The sequence below is a fragment of the Vigna radiata genome, unplaced genomic scaffold (genome assembly GCF_000741045.1).
Source record: "Vigna radiata var. radiata cultivar VC1973A unplaced genomic scaffold, Vradiata_ver6 scaffold_391, whole genome shotgun sequence".
In the NCBI taxonomy this organism is placed as follows: domain Eukaryota; kingdom Viridiplantae; phylum Streptophyta; class Magnoliopsida; order Fabales; family Fabaceae; genus Vigna; species Vigna radiata.
In genome coordinates, this window is record NW_014542627.1 from 54,123 (window position 1) to 73,301 (window position 19,179).

Here is a 19,179-nt window from a genome sequence, read left to right on the forward strand (position 1 = left end):
GTGTAGGTTTCATAGGCTTGTATTCTGCCTCTTTTACTTTCGTTTCATTTCTAGTGAGGAAACATTTATAAACTCTTCATTTTCCTTTAGTACAAGCAATGTGGGACTACACATAGCTTGAACTTAAAAGAAAAGAAGAGTAATTCGTTTTCCATAGCTTGTAGTACAAGATAGCATAGCTAGTTTTCATGTTTTGAACTATAGGAGAACTAGTTGCCTTATAAACCCTTTGGAGTGGAGAGAATTGAGCAGTGTGGGACTCAAAAGTCCCTAGAGGACCTGCATCAGCTGCTGGACGGCCTCCACACTCAAAAGTCCCACATCTCCTAGATCTTGCATCCTACCTCACTCCAAAGGTTATATAAGAAGACTTAGGGGTCTCCTTTTTGTACCTGACCTTGACTCAATTGAATTTTGAGTTGATTTTCACTTTTTCAATCTTCTTTGAGATAGTATTATGTCTCCTAAGTTCCTATTTTGGGCAGACCTTATCTTGCTCAAGCAAGTGGCAGTCCTCCTTTGATAATTATCTTGGAGCTTCCTTCAAGTGGCGCATCCTCAAGTCATAAGTTTCCTCTTTCTCAGTCTTTTCCATTTTTTAATTTCTTTCCATTTCTTGTATGCATTTTAGTCTATTCATTTAGGCATGCACTTCCCCATCACTTTTTGACCCCTTTTGAGCTCCATCTTTTATACTTTTCACTTGTTCTTCAAGTATTGCTTCAATCTCTGTCAAAACAAGGGGAAGTTGTTAGAAAACTGTTGAAATCAACCTCAACTCTCTTATTCACAAAATTTATTGAAAAACACATGACTCTAAGCAAGTTTCTAAGTGAAAAATGGTGCTTTTAGTATCAAAATCACATAGCAAATAACAGTGTTTCAAACCGTTATCAAGGTTATACTTGATGATTTTATCACTAAATTCCCTTGATTTTGTAGGCTATTGGAATGAATTGAAAGAAAAGTTAAAGTATCAAATGGTTAGGGTGTAGAAAAGTCAACCAGAATGCAGAAAAGTCAATCAGAGTGCAGAAAAGTCAACAAGAATGCAGAAAAGTCAACATGAGTGCAGAATTTAGCAGTCAACTGCGTTTTTCCGCTGCATTGAATTTTCATTACTTGCATTTCAACAAAGATTAAAAAGCTTTACATTTTCATACCACGATTGCGAAAATATTTTGTTTTTGAACTAACACCAATTCACCCCCCTCTTGGTATAAAACGAAGTCTACCTTTCCTAACAGTTCAAGAAAATTTTAAAGACTTATAGTATTTGCGAAAAAGATTTCAAAAGTGATCATTTTTATAAAACACCAATTGACCTCCCTCTTGGTGTTGAGAAACAAAGCTCGTATTTTCCTGAACGACGATTTGCAAGAAGAGATGTACATGGAACAACCTCCAAGATTTTTTGCTCAAAGAGGAATCTTCTAGGTTGGTATTTCATCTTTTATGTCATCATTCGCAAATCATTAACAATTTAATGTCACTCAAGTGTATAAGCAGATTAAGTCTTTATTGATTATATTAATAACAAGTTTGGTACATACGATTTGTATGCACCAACTTGAGAGAGAGTGTTATTATTCTTTATTTGTATATTGGGCTTAGTCTATATTTTTTCTATTATAAATAGTGTATCCTACACTAGTGCAGCGAAGGGAAACGACCGCAGTTTTAAAACGGCGGCATATACGAGCGAGGAAAAAAGTCTGGGACTTTAGGCCACAGTTCCAACCGCGGTAATAACATGGGGATATAACAGCGGTTCTTTATTGAAACGGGGTCAAAACCCATTTGTTTTTAAAAAAATTTCGTCTAACCTTTTGGCCGCGGTTCCAACCGCACTAATAAAACTGTTGGAACTGCAGCCTATTCCCCTTTTTTTAAAAAAAAAAAATCATCTAACTTTCTACCGCTGTTTTGGCCACAACTGCAGCCTATTCTCCTGAAATTTTTTTTAATAGCATGTCTACTTTTGTGATATCCACTATCACAAAACCAGACCTGCATATCAAACAATCACATAATGTACACAGATTCAACACAATAATCAATATTTACATCCAATTTCGATCCACACATAAACATTTCGACTTATATTCTACAAAATTACAAAAAAAAAATTATTCATCATTTAAAGACAAATTAAGGTTAATTTAATTCAATCATACAATCATTCAATAAAAAACATTGAAATAATCACATATATTCAACATAAAAATAACATTATAAAATAAAAAAAATTAACTTTAAAATCATACCATCATAAAAATTATACAATCATACAAAATCTAAGGATACAAAATTATATGATCATTCAATCACATATTCAATCATACAAAATTATAATATCTAATAAAAGTAAAATTTAAACATTAATATAAGAACCTGATAGTGTGAAAAGCCAATAACAATGAACAACCCGCGATCAAAACGCTAGAAAATTCAACTCTAAAAAATTCAAACCTGTAAAAATATACAAACAAATATTAATTTTAGAAATAAAAACAAACACCAAAACGCAATTTACCTCTAAGGGGAAGAATCGGAAAAACCAATAAAAAGACGTTCCGAATGATTTTGATCGGTTAAAACTCTTTCCGAACGTTGACAATGGCCACGACACCGAAAAAAAATGGGTTTAAACGGTGAAAAATGATTGAAAATGGAAGCAAAGGATCCCGTGACGAAGGGGCTCTGAAACTATTTGCGCGTGAAGAAGAAGGAAGATGATGACATTGTTCTTTTGTCCTTTATTTTTTTAACCTAAGCAGGGGAATAGACCACAGTTCACCACTTCACTGAGGCCTATTCTCCTGAGAAGAAATTCAAAATACATCTGAAATGGCATTTTTGAAATTTTTTTTCAAACTTTATGTCGCGGTTCACCTCCAAACCGCAGCCTATTCCCTTAAATATCTAAAATATAAAACTTTGCAGGGGAAATAGGTCGCGGTTCTGAGGAGAACCGCGACCTATTCCACCTGCAAATTTCTAACTTCCCGCCAAGTCAAATCTGAAAAACAATTGCAAGAGAATAGACCGCGGTTCCCCTCAGAACCGCGGTCTATTCCCCTGAAATTTTTTTTAGAATGCTTTTGGGGAATGTCAGAATTTTGCAGGGGGAATAAACTGTGGTTCCCCTCAGAATCGCGGTCTATTCCCCTGAATTTTTATTTCAGAACTGCTTTTGGGAAATGTCAGAATTTTTCAGGGGGAACAGACTGCGGTTCCCCTCAAAACCACGGTCTCTTCCCCTAAAATATTTTTTTTCTGGGGGAATAGACCGCGGTTCCCCTCAGAACCGCAGTCTATTCCCTTAATTTTGTTTTTTGCAAGGGGAATAGACCGCGGTTCCCCTCAGAACCACGGTCTATTCCCCTGAATTTTTTTTTTTCAGAATTGCTTTCGGAGAATGTCAGAGTTATGCAGGGGGAATAGGGTGCGATTCCCTCAGAACCGTGGCCTATACTGTCAATATAATTTCAAAAATGCCACCGCGCAATATTATGCTTTGGTTTCTATTGAACTGCGGCATAATATGCGCGGTAAAAGATCAATTTTTTACTAGTGCTATGTGTTTATTCAACACAAGGATTATTAATCCTTTACATAGTTTTCACTACATTCAACAATTGTAAACAATTTCTTTTCTTGGTGTGGACCTAATAATTATAAAATTAATTAACACATTATATTAGTCTTTAAAAAATAATTATAGAATCAATTTAATAAATATAAGTTATTATCGTCTCAAAAGAACTCAAATTATGCTCACAACCAGATAAACTACAAGTCAAACTCAATACTTTAATTTTAAATATTTGTAATTCCAGATGTTCGCACCATATGATTCACAACATTGTGATGGAGTTTTGGTTTTTAGTGCACATTTTGCTATCAAACTACCAAAAAAAAATCCAGTTTTGCTTAAAACTATAAATTTGAGCTTTAATCTTACCAATGCCATCAATGTCTCCTACCAACCGAGCCAAACAATCATACATTCCAAATTTCACCTCATAATCAACTTTAAACTCAACTTCATAGTCTAACATGGTATTAAGGTAATATCTTGCAACCTACAATGACTTATGCAATGACTTGTCCTGTTTATGATTTCCCAAAGTGAACTATAGCTAAATAAGATAAAAATAAATAAATTAATCTCCAAAAAATAATAAAATTAATTTCTACCTTTTATTTTGTGTTAAATTTTATGAATAAAACCAACTCCTCTATAGCTTTTATCTTGTTGAATCTTCAAATTTATCTTATTTTTGTATTATTTTATGTTTTAGTTGTTTTGTACTTGTTTTACCTCTAGGAAGCATTTTGATTAAGCAAAACAAGGTGGAAAGTTAAAAAATTGACATGAGGTTGAGTGCCATATTTTTAGGCTAAGCGCCAGTTTGACAAAGAACTTTGGTGAAGTGGTGCCCAATATGGGATTTTTTGGCTGAGCATGAGTGGCCCTAATATGTAAAATTTTAGGGTATTTAACCTTCCTTCTACGTGATTTTGGGGGCATTCTTCATTTTTGCAAGAGAATTACCTAGGGTGCTTGGGAAAGGCCTTTAGAGGCTCTTAGGGGTGATAGGAAGCTCTTCATTCTCTTCCTTGGGTCTCCTTCTCAATCCATGAAGATTTTTCCTCTTTTAGGGGGTAAGAAGAATATGGACTACGAATTGAAGGTGGAGATGCAAATGGGACGCACAATTGGAGTGTGGACCAACTAATAAGAACCTTAGGAAAGGACTTTCTTCTTCTCTATGGTTTCAATTTCTTATATATATCTTCAATTTATAAATCCTATGTTCTCCATCATGGATAACTAAATCCATTGTTTAGATTAAATGTGGTTGTTAAAACTCTTGCAAGTGTACCAAATCGTATCAAGTAATAATAAGTGGTAAGACCAAGTATCGTTTCCCTAGAGACTCTTTGGCCTAGACTTTCATGTGACTTGTTGATTATTTAAGACTCAAATAATGAAAATTAGGGTTTATAATGCAAAAACGAAAATTAAACATGCATGCAAAGGTTGATCAATTGGCAGTTGAATGATATGGATGAATTGTGTTGTTTGGGTTTCCGACTTATTCTAATCCACTCTCATATATTTACGAATTCTACTTTTTCATTAATGTCAATGCCACTTTCTAATTTACCCTAATCCCAATGTCTTGGTGAAGAAAGCCTACTCCTAATTTCTAATTTACAATGTCTTGTCTCCCTAGCAATTGTTCATGCATTACATTCGCACAGAAGCTTAAAGGCAATCGGTCCTCCTATCCCTATGTCTAGGTAATATTGCTCCCGAGAGAATTCCCCCATGTCTAGACTTATCTATATGTGTCCATTTAGATAAAATCAAAGATCACGCTATTGAATAAATTAAACAAAGCATGCATAGAGAATAAAGGAAAAACTCTAATAATTAATGAAATAAAGCATATGAATAAAGCATCAATTCAATATATGAGAGTATCAAAGGATTACATCATTTCCCCAACAACAATGGAGGTTTAGTTTACCATAAACATGGTGAAACTAGATGAAAATAATGAAAAGAATGAAAAGATAAACCCTAGAACTTGTAGATTGGAGCTTCCTCATCCAAAGTCCGCCTCCAAGGGGTGAAGAGAGTGTTTCTGGATCTCCTTCTGCCAAAAGATGACCTCTCTAGGTCGTGCAAATCTATTTAAAGTTCATTAAAATCAGCAGAAACTAGCCCAGACCCAAAAGAATGGCTCTCAGCGCTGGGTTACTACTCAGCGGTAGGTGCGACACTCAAGATGGACACTCAACGTTGACGCCTAGGCGTTTGACAGAGAATTCACTAAAGAAACAACCGCTCAATGGTGGAGTAGCGCTCAGCGGTGGGCGCAATGCTCAATTTCTCCCCTCAGTGTTGGCGCTTGAGCGTTTGACAGAGATCTCCACAGCGAGGCTGGCGCTCAGTGGTGTACTAGCGCTCAGTGGTGGCTGCGATTCTTCCTTTGTGCACTTTTCCATCTTTTCTTGAGTCCAACTCCTTCGTACTTCAACTTCCTTCATTCAATTCATATTAAATCCTTCCAAAACAAGGAAAACCAAGCATGAAACCAAGAAAACCACCTTTGAATATGTTATTCTCTAACTTAAGCAAAATGCATGATTTCAAGCTAGTTTCTAAGTCATAAAAGGGTGTGTTTAGTGTCAAATTCAAGTATAAAAATAACGGTTCTTGAATCGTTATTAGTAGTATACTGATTTCTTGTGTATTTTGTGATGTTAATACTTATGTATTTCCATTCCAATGTTATTATTTGATTTCTATGCTTAATGCTTATTTTGGCTTGATCATCCATGGCTTGAGTTTTGGTTTTTAAGGTGCTGGAAAATGAGTTTTGAACCTAGAATGAAAAGGAAGTACTTAATGAAGCTTGTATCTAAGGATAAAACATGATTTATTAGTAATTTTAAGACTTTTAAACTTAATGCATGTTTTCACTTGTTCAATATTCAATGAATTGAAACTTAACAAGTAAGCATAGGCTTAAAGTTTCTAGGGATAAAGTTTGAATATATTTATGAGTTGATTTTGATATAAATATGGAATTGAGTTTATTTTGAATGCATGAGAATGAAGTGGGTGAAATCTAGTCTTAATGATTGTAAATACTTTAAGTTAATGCCTTTCCATACATCAATTGTTTGATAAAATACCAAAAAGTATTTTTGTGAATAGTTTTGTCTAATTGAGTTAAAGGTTACAAGAGTTGTCATGAGCTCCACAAGCCAATTGGGAGAGAACGATAAAACACTTATTACTTACTATGGTGCAACTAGTGCATTTGTCGCGCTAGTTTTCAATGCTAACAAAAACAAAGTTTATAATTCTAAAAAATAAGTTAGAAAATCAAATATATGTGAAAAGTAATTAGTTATTATTACATTTTCCTAACTCCATTTAAAAGATTTTATATCCTCTTTTAGCAATATTCATTTCTTCATAAATAAAGCCCATGGTTGATTCCTCATCTGAATCTATCATCCATAACACCTTAGGGAAAAATATACCTTCTAAGTAATTTAAAATATTTTTCCAAAATCCTTTATCCAATATCGAATTTTCCACAAAATCTTCAATCTCTAGTCTTTACCAATTAACTAGATTGTCACTCCTTTAATGTGAACATCCATATAAGTGACCCTTTATTTTCATTCAAGTATCCTAAGGTCAAATATGAAGTGGCAAAATTTGTCCCTTTAGTAAATTTTTGCAACAAGGAAATAGGACTCATTCTTGAATAGATGTAGATTGTGATTTTTTTTTACCATTGGCTATTGTCTCATGATGAAGCGGTATTTTCTTATCAAAACATTTCAATATTAAATCAATGCAATGGGCTATATAAGGTATGCAATATGACTTTTTGTCTCTTTTGCTTTAATAACTCTCAAGTGACCTTGTAATTTGTTGTATTATCAATTATAATCAAAATCACATTTTCTTCCCTAACATCATCAATAATTACATCATCATCTACAAATTTTTTCAGTTTACACATGTTAGAAGCGTCAAAAGACAACAAAAAATACAATTTTTTTTGGGCTATTAACTTAAAAATTAAATATAGTCCTTATCCTCTTATCAACCAATCAATTTGTATTTTTTTTGCATTAATTTTTCTTCAAAGATTATATTTGTCTTTTCAACAAGTTCCTTCCATTATTTCACCTTAATCTCATGGTATGGTGGTGGTTTAAATCTAGTACCATGTTTTACAACCAATCTAAGCATCCATTTGAACTCTTCACTTTTAGGAATTTTAGGTAAGAAAGTTTTGGATTGGGTCGGGTCAATATCTTAGTAAAACATGGATTGAGTTAATTTTTTTATAAAACATGGGAACCATCAAACACTAAACTCATCACAACACCAAGATTGACACAAAAAAACGATCCTCTGGTCCGACGAACAAACTTGAAAAATCACTCCAATCTAATCAACTTGTGATCCAATCTCCACATTAACTCGTTTAGGGAGTAATTAAGAAATTGAAAAATAGTGCAAGTTTGCCCTCTTTTAACATTAATAAAATATACATAAACATATATATTGATAAAAATTAATGAATTATTTGTTTATATATATTTTGCTAAACTTAGCTCTTTTAAAATAAGACTATAGTTGTTAAGTGTAACGATTAGATAATGATTTGGGAAATTTAATCTCATTGGTTAATTGATGTGCTTTGCAACAACTTCTTCTTCACACAGATTAAAAAAAAAAACTGTTTTTTATCATAATAAAACTTACTATTTGCATTTTAATCGATAAATCTAACAATTTTAATTTCAGGTCTTACTTTTATTACGTAGCAATACAAAATCTACACGCAATGTCAACTTGACCCTTCTAAAATTCTAACTTGCAGTTTTCACCTATTCAAATCCGATTTTTCTTATTATATGTGAACATTCTTCTTTTCCCTTAACTTCCCTAAAGTTTTCACCTTTTATCAATCACAAGTCCTTCTACTTCTACTAAGAAATCTACCAAATAAACATCTTGAAACAAGAGCATCTCCTTCTCTTTACAACCTCGTTATCCTTCCCCACTATTCAAGACAAATGTTATTTAATCACATAAACTTTACTTCATTTTAAACTAAGAAGAAAAAACAAAGACAATTGATTCTTCACTCCTTTAATGAATAATACACTTTTGTTGGCCATATAGTTTACTATTATTTCAAAGTCTTTTACTAAAGAAAGGAATCAAACCATTAGAGGAAAGCAAATACTAACATTTCCAGTAACCAAATCTAACATTAACTTCATTTTTTTATTAAGCAAAAGGTTTACCACCAACGTGGAGGTTCGGTCATGGGTATATTTCTTTTTCTTAATATAGACACCCACATGTATTGTCCATGTATTACAGACTAATGAGGAAAACATGAAATACAGACTAATGATATATTTATCTTAAACAAATATATATTAAAAACTTACATAAGACACGGTTCCTTTCTTATTAAATTTTTCATAGATTTGATATTAAGATAATTATTACTTATGACATTATATGATTATCTTAATATTAAATTTAAACTAAATTTAATAAGAAAGGAAATCATGTATTTATATAATATTTTAATATATATATTTTTGAAATATATATATATATAAGTTATAGGAGAAAAGGTCAAGAAAAAAACATAAGACTATAAAATGACAAAAAGAGTAACTAATTAATTAAATTAGACACAAAAATTTAAATTTAAATTACAAGGCTAGAATTTTATGGACTATACATATAATCAATTTTTCTACATATATCATGTTTTTCATTTACATTATTTACGTAAAAATCGGTATTTCATGGAAAAAACTAAACAGAAAAAAGAAAGGTAAAAAATATAAAGTGAATAATTTTCATGAGTGACCTAGTATATATAAACTTTTAAGTAGGAAAAACTATTTCATATATGCTATTTTCAAGAATTTACATCTGTTGTATGATTATAAAAACGGGCGAAAATTTTCATATATATTTTAGTCTTTCTAGATTTGTCCTGCCCCCCTCTCTCTCTCTCTTATTATTGTGTTCTTTCATCGTTTATCTTATTTGACTATCATCTCTTCAATATAAATTACTTAAATTTATGTTATTATGTATCTTTACAATTAATCCATGATATAATTACACTTAGATTTATTATTATGCAAATTCGGTTATTATGAAAATCGGTTGTTTTTAGTTTCAATAATTTCGGACCTAATTAAGTTTTGAACATAACTTATATTACCAATGAAAATATATGAATAAATAAAAATATATATGAAATTTAGAAAATAATGTTATCCATAATGGATCTTAAAACTTGCAAAATTAGAAAATATACATTTTGGCCCACATAACTACAATTAAATGGAAAAAGGCATAAAAATAGGTGACAACAAGATTTGATAAGCCTTGAACATCCCTGCAACAAATAAGAGATTCTAAATAAGATCAAAATATTCAACCTTTTGATTATGCATTTCGTTTTCAAATTATTTATATCCTTTTTACAAAAACAAAGAAACAATATAAATAAGTTTTTAAGTCTTTTATTTAGAGTCTAACAATTAGGTTTTATATTCTCACTCCAAACAAACAAACTCCAAACAGTAACACTTCCCTCATGGTTGCATTCATATGTTGGGTCCCATTATGTTATGTAACTACACCTCCATTAAATTAACCCTATCTGTTGCAAAGTTTTTTTGGATTAATTTAGCTATAGCTCTTGCCATGGGTTGTATCCTAAGTCTTGTATTGGGTATTCGACTTTCATTTAATTTTGAGTATCGACTTTATGATTGTTATTAAAAGCTTTGACTTGGTCTATGATGTTAATATCATTTCCCCTTTTTCAAAAGGTTTTGTTCTCAAATATGATAATTTATCACCTACATAAAACAAAATAAAGATCAATCACATTAAAAGTATTACTTACACCATACTCACTAAAAAAATATAGTTTGTAGGCATTATCATTTATCTTATATGCTCGAAAAAGACCATCCCTTCTTGGCATATGCTTAGACTTTCTTTATGATAATGGGAACTGCTCTTTTTTGAAATGCACTCGTACCTAGTCATCTGGTTTAAATGTGATATTTTTTTCCTTTGTTGGCATATGTTGCATTACCGAAGGCCACAATCCCTCGGAAAATGCCACAAGTCGTCGCTAAATACCCATTACCGAGGGCCTGACGATGGTCAAAAAGCCTTCAGTAAATACGTCGTCGCTACTTTTACCGAGGGCTTTTGACCTTCGGTAATTACCGATGGCCAGAAGCCTTCGGTAATTACCGAGGGCCGGAAGCCTTCGGTAATTACCGAGGGCTAAAGCCTTGGGTAATTACCGAAGGCTTTTGGCCCTGGCTAATTACCGAAGGCTTCTAGCCCTCGGTAAAGCCTTCGGTATGATGCAGGAAAAAATGTGTTGTATTTGTTTTTCTTGTCCAACCACACATACCTATAGTGTAATGTCACAACATACACAGACCTGCATAATAGTTTCAATCCACTTAAACATCCAAGAAACAGATTACACCAAAATATCAGTGGTCCACTTCCAATTTTAGGCCAACTTTGGTGGTTTAATGGGTGATTATGCATAAACAAGTTTGGAAACATAAATTGACTTTTTTAGCAACTTTGTATCATCAATTTCAAGGTGTTTAGACACTAAGGCAGCAAAGAAACACATTTAACTCAAAATTCACTAGTTCACTTCCTAACTAAGGCAAAATTGATGGTTTAAGAAGTGATTTTGCATATGAGCTCAAATTTGTCCAAAATAGTGTTGAAAGAAGTTTAATTTGGTCAATTAAAGTTGTTGAAAGTATTATCAAAGAGGCTGAATCACTTGTGCACAAATTCAGTTTTTCTTGCTTTCTTCATCTGTCGTAGAACCTTTCTTAGAATCCATTTGAGTGCCTACTTCTATTCTACACTTATTTGTATTGGAGTATACAAACCATGTGGCATAACTTTAGATTTAGTTTTCTTGAAAACAATACACTCATCACAAAATGGATTCACATAATTTATCATATGAGGCCAATAAAAATGCTCATGATGTCATATGTCGTTGGCACCCCAAAACGATCCATTGATTCACCATTATGTGCCTCTTTAACAATAATTCTCCTAATTGAACCCTATGATTTTTAAAATATACCTCAAATGTAGTATAAGAACATGTATGATAGATAAGAGAGAAATCATCATCATTTTCATGCAATTCCTTAATGCACTTAAAGCCAAGAAATTTAGTTTTAAGATTATATTGTAAAGCATACTTGCATGATAAATCATAAAGAATTGCATTAGACTTACCTCTTATGCTTGATGACATATGGGAATTGTTCAAGGAACTTCACCCACTTAATATGTCTCTTGTTCAACTTACATTGTCCTTTCAAGTACTTTAAAGATTCATGATAACTATGAATGATAAATTCTTTGGGCAAAAGATAATTTGGTCATGTTTATAATGTTCTAACCAACACATACAACTCCTTGTCATATATTGGGTAGTTAAGTGCAACACTATTTACTTTCTAGCTAAAATAAGAAATTAGGTGTCCATTTTACATTAACACAACTCATATTCTTACCCTAGATGCATTGCGTTCAAGTTCAAATGATTTTGTAAAATTGGGCAAAACAAGAATGAGTGCATGTGTTAGTTTTTCTTTCAAGGTAGCAAAATCTTTCTCTTGTTTCTCTCCTCAACTAAATTGTGCATGCTTTTTTACAGGTTCAGGTGTTGTAATGGACCTAAAGTTCCTAACAAACCTCCTATAAAAACTAGCAAGCCCATGGAAACTTCTTAATTCATTCACATCTTTAGGAGTTAGTCCTTATTTTGTTGTTTTTATTTTCTCTTTTTCTACATGCACTCCATTATAATTAGTCCACAAATCCTAAGAATATAGCATGATATTTACATAACACACATTTTTCCAAATTAACATATAACTTTTATTTTCTAAGAACATGCAAAAAATATTTCAAATGATGTCAATGTTCATCCAATTTTTTGTTATATACAAAAATGTCATTGGAGTAAACAATCACAAATTTTCGTAAGAACTCTCTTAAAACATGATACATTAGTCACATGAATGTACTAAGGTCAATTGTCAAACCAAATGACATTAGCTTTAATTCATATAATCAATACTCGGTTTTAAAATCTTTTTTTATTCATCACTTTCCCTAGTCCTAATTTGATTATATTCACTTTTTTCAAATCCTTCTTAGAAAAGCAGCATGATCCATAAAATTCACTAAGAAAATTATTTTACCTGAAAATTGTAAGTTTATACTTAATGGTGAGGTTGTTGACAACTCTGCAATCTAAGCATATTCTTCAACTTCCATGTTTTCATTTAGAACTAAAATAATTGGAGCTGCACAAGGACTCAAACTTTCTTTTACCCAACCTTTATTGAGAATGTTTTAGATTACTTCTATATATTGTCCTATTAGGAAACACAACTCTTGGAATCAAATTAATCCAGTGTTCAATACCTCTTGGCAGAAGTCCTTGTGGTATTTCTTTTGGAAACACATCTTAGAATTCCAGCAAAATAGATTTAACCTTACTAGGAACTTCAAGGTTAATACTCAAAGCATTGGTTTCTTTGTTATAAAGAATATACATACATTTCCTAGCCAAAAATGTTTCTTAAAATCCTCACTTTACAAACAATGTTTGTTTTCTCTCTTTACTTACTACACTTTTTTTTCTCATTTTGTTTGGTACTGCGCGACAGCCCATGAACCAGCGTCCTTAAGTAATTATAAACAATAATGTTAAATGAAATCAACTGAATTTAGAAACTCACTATGCCAAACAGTCCGAATGGACCGGACGGTAAGGGGAGGACCGAACGGTCCTAATGACCTTCGATCACAGATTCATATTTTCTCTACGTTTCATACATTCATACCAAGTACAGAATTTAACTCATACATATCATACAATTCATACAGCAGCATATCATATTTTATCATACCATTTAAATCATACAACATACAATAATTTCATACATACAAACCATACAAAGAAATCATAATTAAACTTTATAAGCTTCCCTTACCTCTAATTCCAGGTAGAACGTCTAATGTTGAGTGGCGACAACTATTTCTTCTAAAGTTTCCAAGGTTCTAGAGTTAAATACAAAAGTAGGTTCAGAGGAATGGTTTAACAGTTTCATGCAAGCTTTAAAGGAGCATGCATGCAAGAGAACAACGAGGGTTCGAAGATCAGAACACTTACCGGTTCCGAACGGGAATCTGATTGATGTAAGTTGAAGACCTTGATGCCGGTAACAAGAGTCCTAAGTGGATGCAAGTGATCGGAGAAGAATAGGAGGTAAGAAATCTAGAGAGAAGGTCGGGAAGTTTAGAGAGAAGGAGGAGGATTTGAGATTTTCAGAAAGTTTGAGTTTTGAGGAAGAAGAAGATTGCATGGGAAAAGTGGCGTCAGGTTTGCATCTTACCTTATATACTGCCTCCACTTAGAACGTCCGAACCACTCCTGGCTTGCCACCTGACTTCCACTTCCTGGAAGTTCACAGTCCTACTGCTGCTACACGGATCACGAAGGAAGGGAATTAAAAACTGGCAGAGTTGGTCTCCCACTTACCAGGGAAAACCGGACGGTTAGACACATGTACCCCCACTAAGGAGGGGTATTAAATGGGGTGTGACATTCCCCCCAACAAATAAAATTTTCGACCTCGAAAATTAAGACTTACAAGAGAATAGGTGAGGGTAAGACTCTTTCATGACCTCTTCTCGTTCCCAGGTAGCATCACCCGTTCGGTCATCCCAGATGACCTTGACGAGAGTAGTGGATTTACTGGACAGTCGTTTGGTCATCAATTCTTCTACTCGGACCGGTTGCATCTCTACCGAACAGTTTCCTTTGAGTTGAACGTTGTCAGCTTCGAGTACATGAGAAGGATCAGCAAGGTACTTCTTGAGTTGAGAGACATGGAATACTGGATGAAGGTTGGACAATTGAGGCGGCAATGCGATCTCGTAAGCGACTGATCCAATACGTCTTAAGATTTGATATGGACCAAGGAACCTAGGAGAAAGTTTCTTTGGCCGGACGGCTCTTCCAACTCCAACCGTTCGGTTTAGCTTTAGGAAAACATGCTCTCCTTCAGCGAACTCAAGAGGCTTCCTTCTTCTGTCGGCATACGACTTTTGTCGGCTTTGAGACGCTTTCAGTCTTTCTTGAATTATCTTCACCTTCTCAGTTGTTTGTTGAATAATATCCGGTCCAGTTAGTACTGCTTCACCATCTTGAAACCAGCAGAGGGGTGTTCGGCATTTCCTTCCATAGAGGGCTTCATAAGGTGCCATTCCAATGCTTGAATGGAAGCTGTTGTTGTATGTGAACTCAGCTAAAGGCAGAACTTCATCCCAAACCCCTAAGTGATCTAGAACACTAGTCCTTAATAAGTCTTCAAGGGTTTGGATGGTTCTCTCGGATTGGCCGTCTATTTGCGGGTGGTAAGCTGAACTCATCTGAAGCTTGCTTCCCATTTCCTGTTGTAATGCTTGCCAAAACGGAGAGGTGAACCTGGGGTCTCGGTCTGACACTATGCCGGACGGTACACCATGCAGCCGGACAATTTCCTTGATATCCAGCTGAGCAAACTTGGACATGGGCATCTTCAAGTTGATGGGAAGGAAGTGTGCACTCTTTGTCAGTCTATCAACTATAACCCAAATAGCGTCATGGTTTCTGACTGTATGGGGCAAGTGGGTCACAAAATCCATGGCTATGCTGTCCCACTTCCATTCTGGAATTTCTAGTGGCTGTAATTGACCACTCGGTTTCTGATATTTTATCTTGGCCCTTTGACAGGTTAAACAGGATGCCACAAACCGAGCCACATCATGCTTCATTCTCGGCCACCAGAAAGACATTCTGAGATCTTTGTACATCTTAGTCATACCTGGATGTATGCTAAGACGACTTTGATGTGCTTCTTCAAGAACCAACCTTCTTAAGCGTTCATCGTTGGGGACACAAGTTCTTCCTCTATACCTCAGAAGTCCATCCGTTCCAGAACTGAAGTCTTTATGGGGTGGTACACCGTTCGGTACACTGAGCTTTTGTAACTCTTCATCAAAGGCTTGCTTCTCTTTGATTTGGTCAAAGATGTTGCTTGATAATCTGATACTACAACACCTTATACCATTTAGTTCCAGCTCACAGTGCAACCTTAAGTCCCTAAAGCTTTCAACCAACTTCATTTCTTGGACCATCATGCTTGCCATATGAACGGTTTTCCTACTCAAGGCGTCAGCCACCATGTTAGCTTTTCCAGGATGGTATTGTAGTTCAAAATCATAGTCCTTTAAGAATTTCATCCACCTTCTTTGTCTGATGTTCAGTTCCTTTTGGTCGAACAAGTACTTAAGGCTTTTGTGGTCACTAAACACTTGGAACCGGACACCATACAAGTAATGCCTCCATATCTTAAGAGCTAACACCACTACTGCCAATTCCTGATCATGTGTTGGATAATTCCTCTCATGAATCTTCAATTGCCGAGAGGCATAGGCTACTACCTTCCCTCCTTGCATCAACACACAACCTAAACCTTGGTACGAGGCATCACAGAACACTTCAAAGGGCTGACTGATGTCAGGGATCACCAATACCGGAGCATTCGTCAGTCACTACTTCAACTCCTAGAAACTGGATTCGCACCGATCGGTCCAAACGAATGGTTGATCCTTCCTGGTCAACTGGGTCAACGACGCTACTATCTTAGAGAATCCTTCAATAAACCGTGTATAGTAGCCGACCAACCCAACGAAACTCCTTACGTCCATAACCGAACGGGGTGTCTCCCATTCTAACACCGCTTGGACCTTGGCTGGATCCACTGCAATCCCTCCGGCTGAGATGACATGTCCAAGGAACTGCACTTGTTCCATCCAGAATTCACACTTGGACAATTTGGCATATAGTTGTTTCTCTTTCAGTACACCAAGAACTGTCCTCAGATGATCTTCGTGCTCTTCCCGGCTCTTGGAGTAGATGAGGATATCATCAATAAACACCACCACGAACTTGTCCAAGAAAGGTCTGAAGATACGGTTCATGTAATCCATGAAGATAGCTAGGGCATTGGTAACACCGAATGACATTACCACATACTCATAATGACCGTACCGACTCCTAAAGGCAGTCTTCTGGATGTCATCTTCCTTGACCAAAATTTGGTGATATCCGGACCTCAAGTCTATCTTAGAGAAGACTGTAGCTCCATGAAGCTGATCCAACAGATCGTCTATTCTTGGCAGGGGATACTTATTCTTGATAGTCAGCTTGTTCAACTGCCTATAGTGTATACATAACCGAGAGCTGCCATATTTCTTCTTGACCAGTAGTACTGGAGCTCCCAAAGGTGATGCACTTGGCCGGATGAATTTCTTCTCCAATAACTCCTCTATTTGCTTCTTTAACTCGACCAATTCAGCTGGAGCCATTCTGTACGGGGCTATGGAGATTGGGCCAGCTCCCGAGATCAAGTCAATGGAAAACTCAACCTCTCTCAGTGGGGGTAGGCCTGACACCTCTTCCGGAAAGACGTCCAGAAATTCATCAATAACCGAACGGTTTCCAACCTGACAGTCTGTTTCACTTGCGTCCATATACGTCTAGATGAGGAAACTCATGGCGCCTTCAATCAAGTCCTCTCTGATCTGACCGAGCGTTAAGGTAAATTTCTCTTCTTCTTTTGGGAAAATCAGCTTCTTTTTCCCACAATCAATAAGAATGTGATTGGAGGTTAACCAATCCATCCCTAAAATTACTTCTAAGTCTTGAAGAGGCAAACATATGAGGTTCACCTTAAACTTATACCCTTCTACCTCAATAGGGCATCTAACACATACAGTAGATGTCCTAACCTCACCAGCTGCTGGAGTTGACACCACCAAATCAAGCTGCATCTCTCTCTCTGCCAAACCCAGTCTATCAACACATGCCTTCGAGATGAAGGAATGTGTTGCCCCCGAATCAAACAATACACAGCAAGGCATTCCATGCAATAAGCAAGTGCTGGTGATGAGGTTACCTGCACTGGATGCTTCAGCTCCTGTGATAGCATAGACTCGGCCAACTGCTTGTGCACGACCACCAGCCTGTTGAAATCTGCCAGCATTTGGTGGTCTTGAGAATGCTCTGTCACCCACTTTGCATTCCCTCTCCCAGTGTCCATTCCTTCTGCACCGGACACAGTACTTGGCGTTTCCTTGCCTGGGGTAGTCTTTCAAGAAGTGAGGGCCTCCACATATGAAGCAGTTCACGCCCCCCGTTTGACCAGACGGTCGGGCATAATTAACAGGCCAGACGGCCAAAGTAGAAGGACCCGAAGACGACATGGGCCGAGAGTAAGGGGTCGCCCTGGGACTAGGGTGGTTCCTTGAAAATACCGGCCCCTTTGAGCTAGACTGTTGTTGCCTCTTACGCCTCTCAACGTCCATCAAGTTCTTCTCCAATACCTTAGCTCTCTCTACTAAGGCAGGGAACTTCTAAATACAATGGCTGACAATGTCTGGCTTCAAATCTTCACAGAGTCCATTTTCAAACTTCCGGCATTGCCACTCTTCACTCATCCTCATTGTGTAGAATCTCATCAACTGTTTAAACCTGTTGGTGTACTCAGACACAGTCATTCCTCCTTGTACTAGTTGAAGGAACTCCACCTCTTTGGCGAACCAGACACTATTGGGAAAGTACTCTTCATAGAACTTCTTCTTGAATACTTCCCATGTAATAGGGGTGTGCTCGTCTTCCAGCAACATCTTTGAACTACCCCACCAGTGACTGGCCTCTCCGGTTAACAGATACTCAGTAAACGCCAGACGGTTCTCATCTCCATAACTCTTGGCGTCATAAATCCTCTCCATGTCACGAAGCCAGTGATCGGCCTTGTCAGCACTGCACTTCCCGTCAAACTTAGCTGGACGGTGCTGGAGAAAGCTCCTCAGACTCAATTCGGCCTGGTTGTTTGAAGAGGAGCTGAACGGTCTGCCAGACTACATTCTGCTCGTCATCAATTCTGCAATTTGTCTCTGCGTTGCTTCAGCCGAGACTCTAGCTACTTCAGAATTTTGTATGGCCAGTGCATTCTGTTGTGCAAGGTTGGCGTTTTGTGGAATTAGGTTGGCATTCTGTTGTTGAAGTGCAGCTAAGATTGACTCTAACAAGTTGTTGTTGCCACTGGATGAATCTCTATCAGTAGGTTGAGGGGGTGGTCTTGGAGCCATCTTCTGCTTTCAACAGAAAGAAAGATCCATTAGTCCAGAAGAAACCAGAATGTTCTGACCGAACAGTAGAGTACACAGCATAAGCATGATATACTCATAACCTACATGCATTCTAAGGAAGAAACTGTTCTGATACCATTAATGTAACAACCCAATAAATATATAACAAAAGTTATAATTCATTTTAGGAGTTAACATGAATAATAAGTGAGAACAGTAATGAATAAGCATAGATGAATGGAAGAAGTATGAAATGTAATTAAAATTTAAAACTGTACACTAGTTTGGATAGAATACAACATTTACAA

The 19,179-nt window shown here is 35.8% G+C and overlaps 1 protein-coding gene across 1 annotated transcript in view; it reads right to left on the reverse strand.

The window, feature by feature from the left end:
• The window catches only part of LOC106780546, a 91,832-nt gene that overhangs the window by 24,395 nt on the left and 48,258 nt on the right, over window positions 1-19,179 (reverse strand). The window contains exon 3 of the mRNA XM_014668850.2: window positions 1,326-1,351. Within this exon, the coding sequence (XP_014524336.1) occupies window positions 1,326-1,351 (26 nt within the window). The remainder of the gene's footprint in view (window positions 1-1,325; window positions 1,352-19,179) is intronic.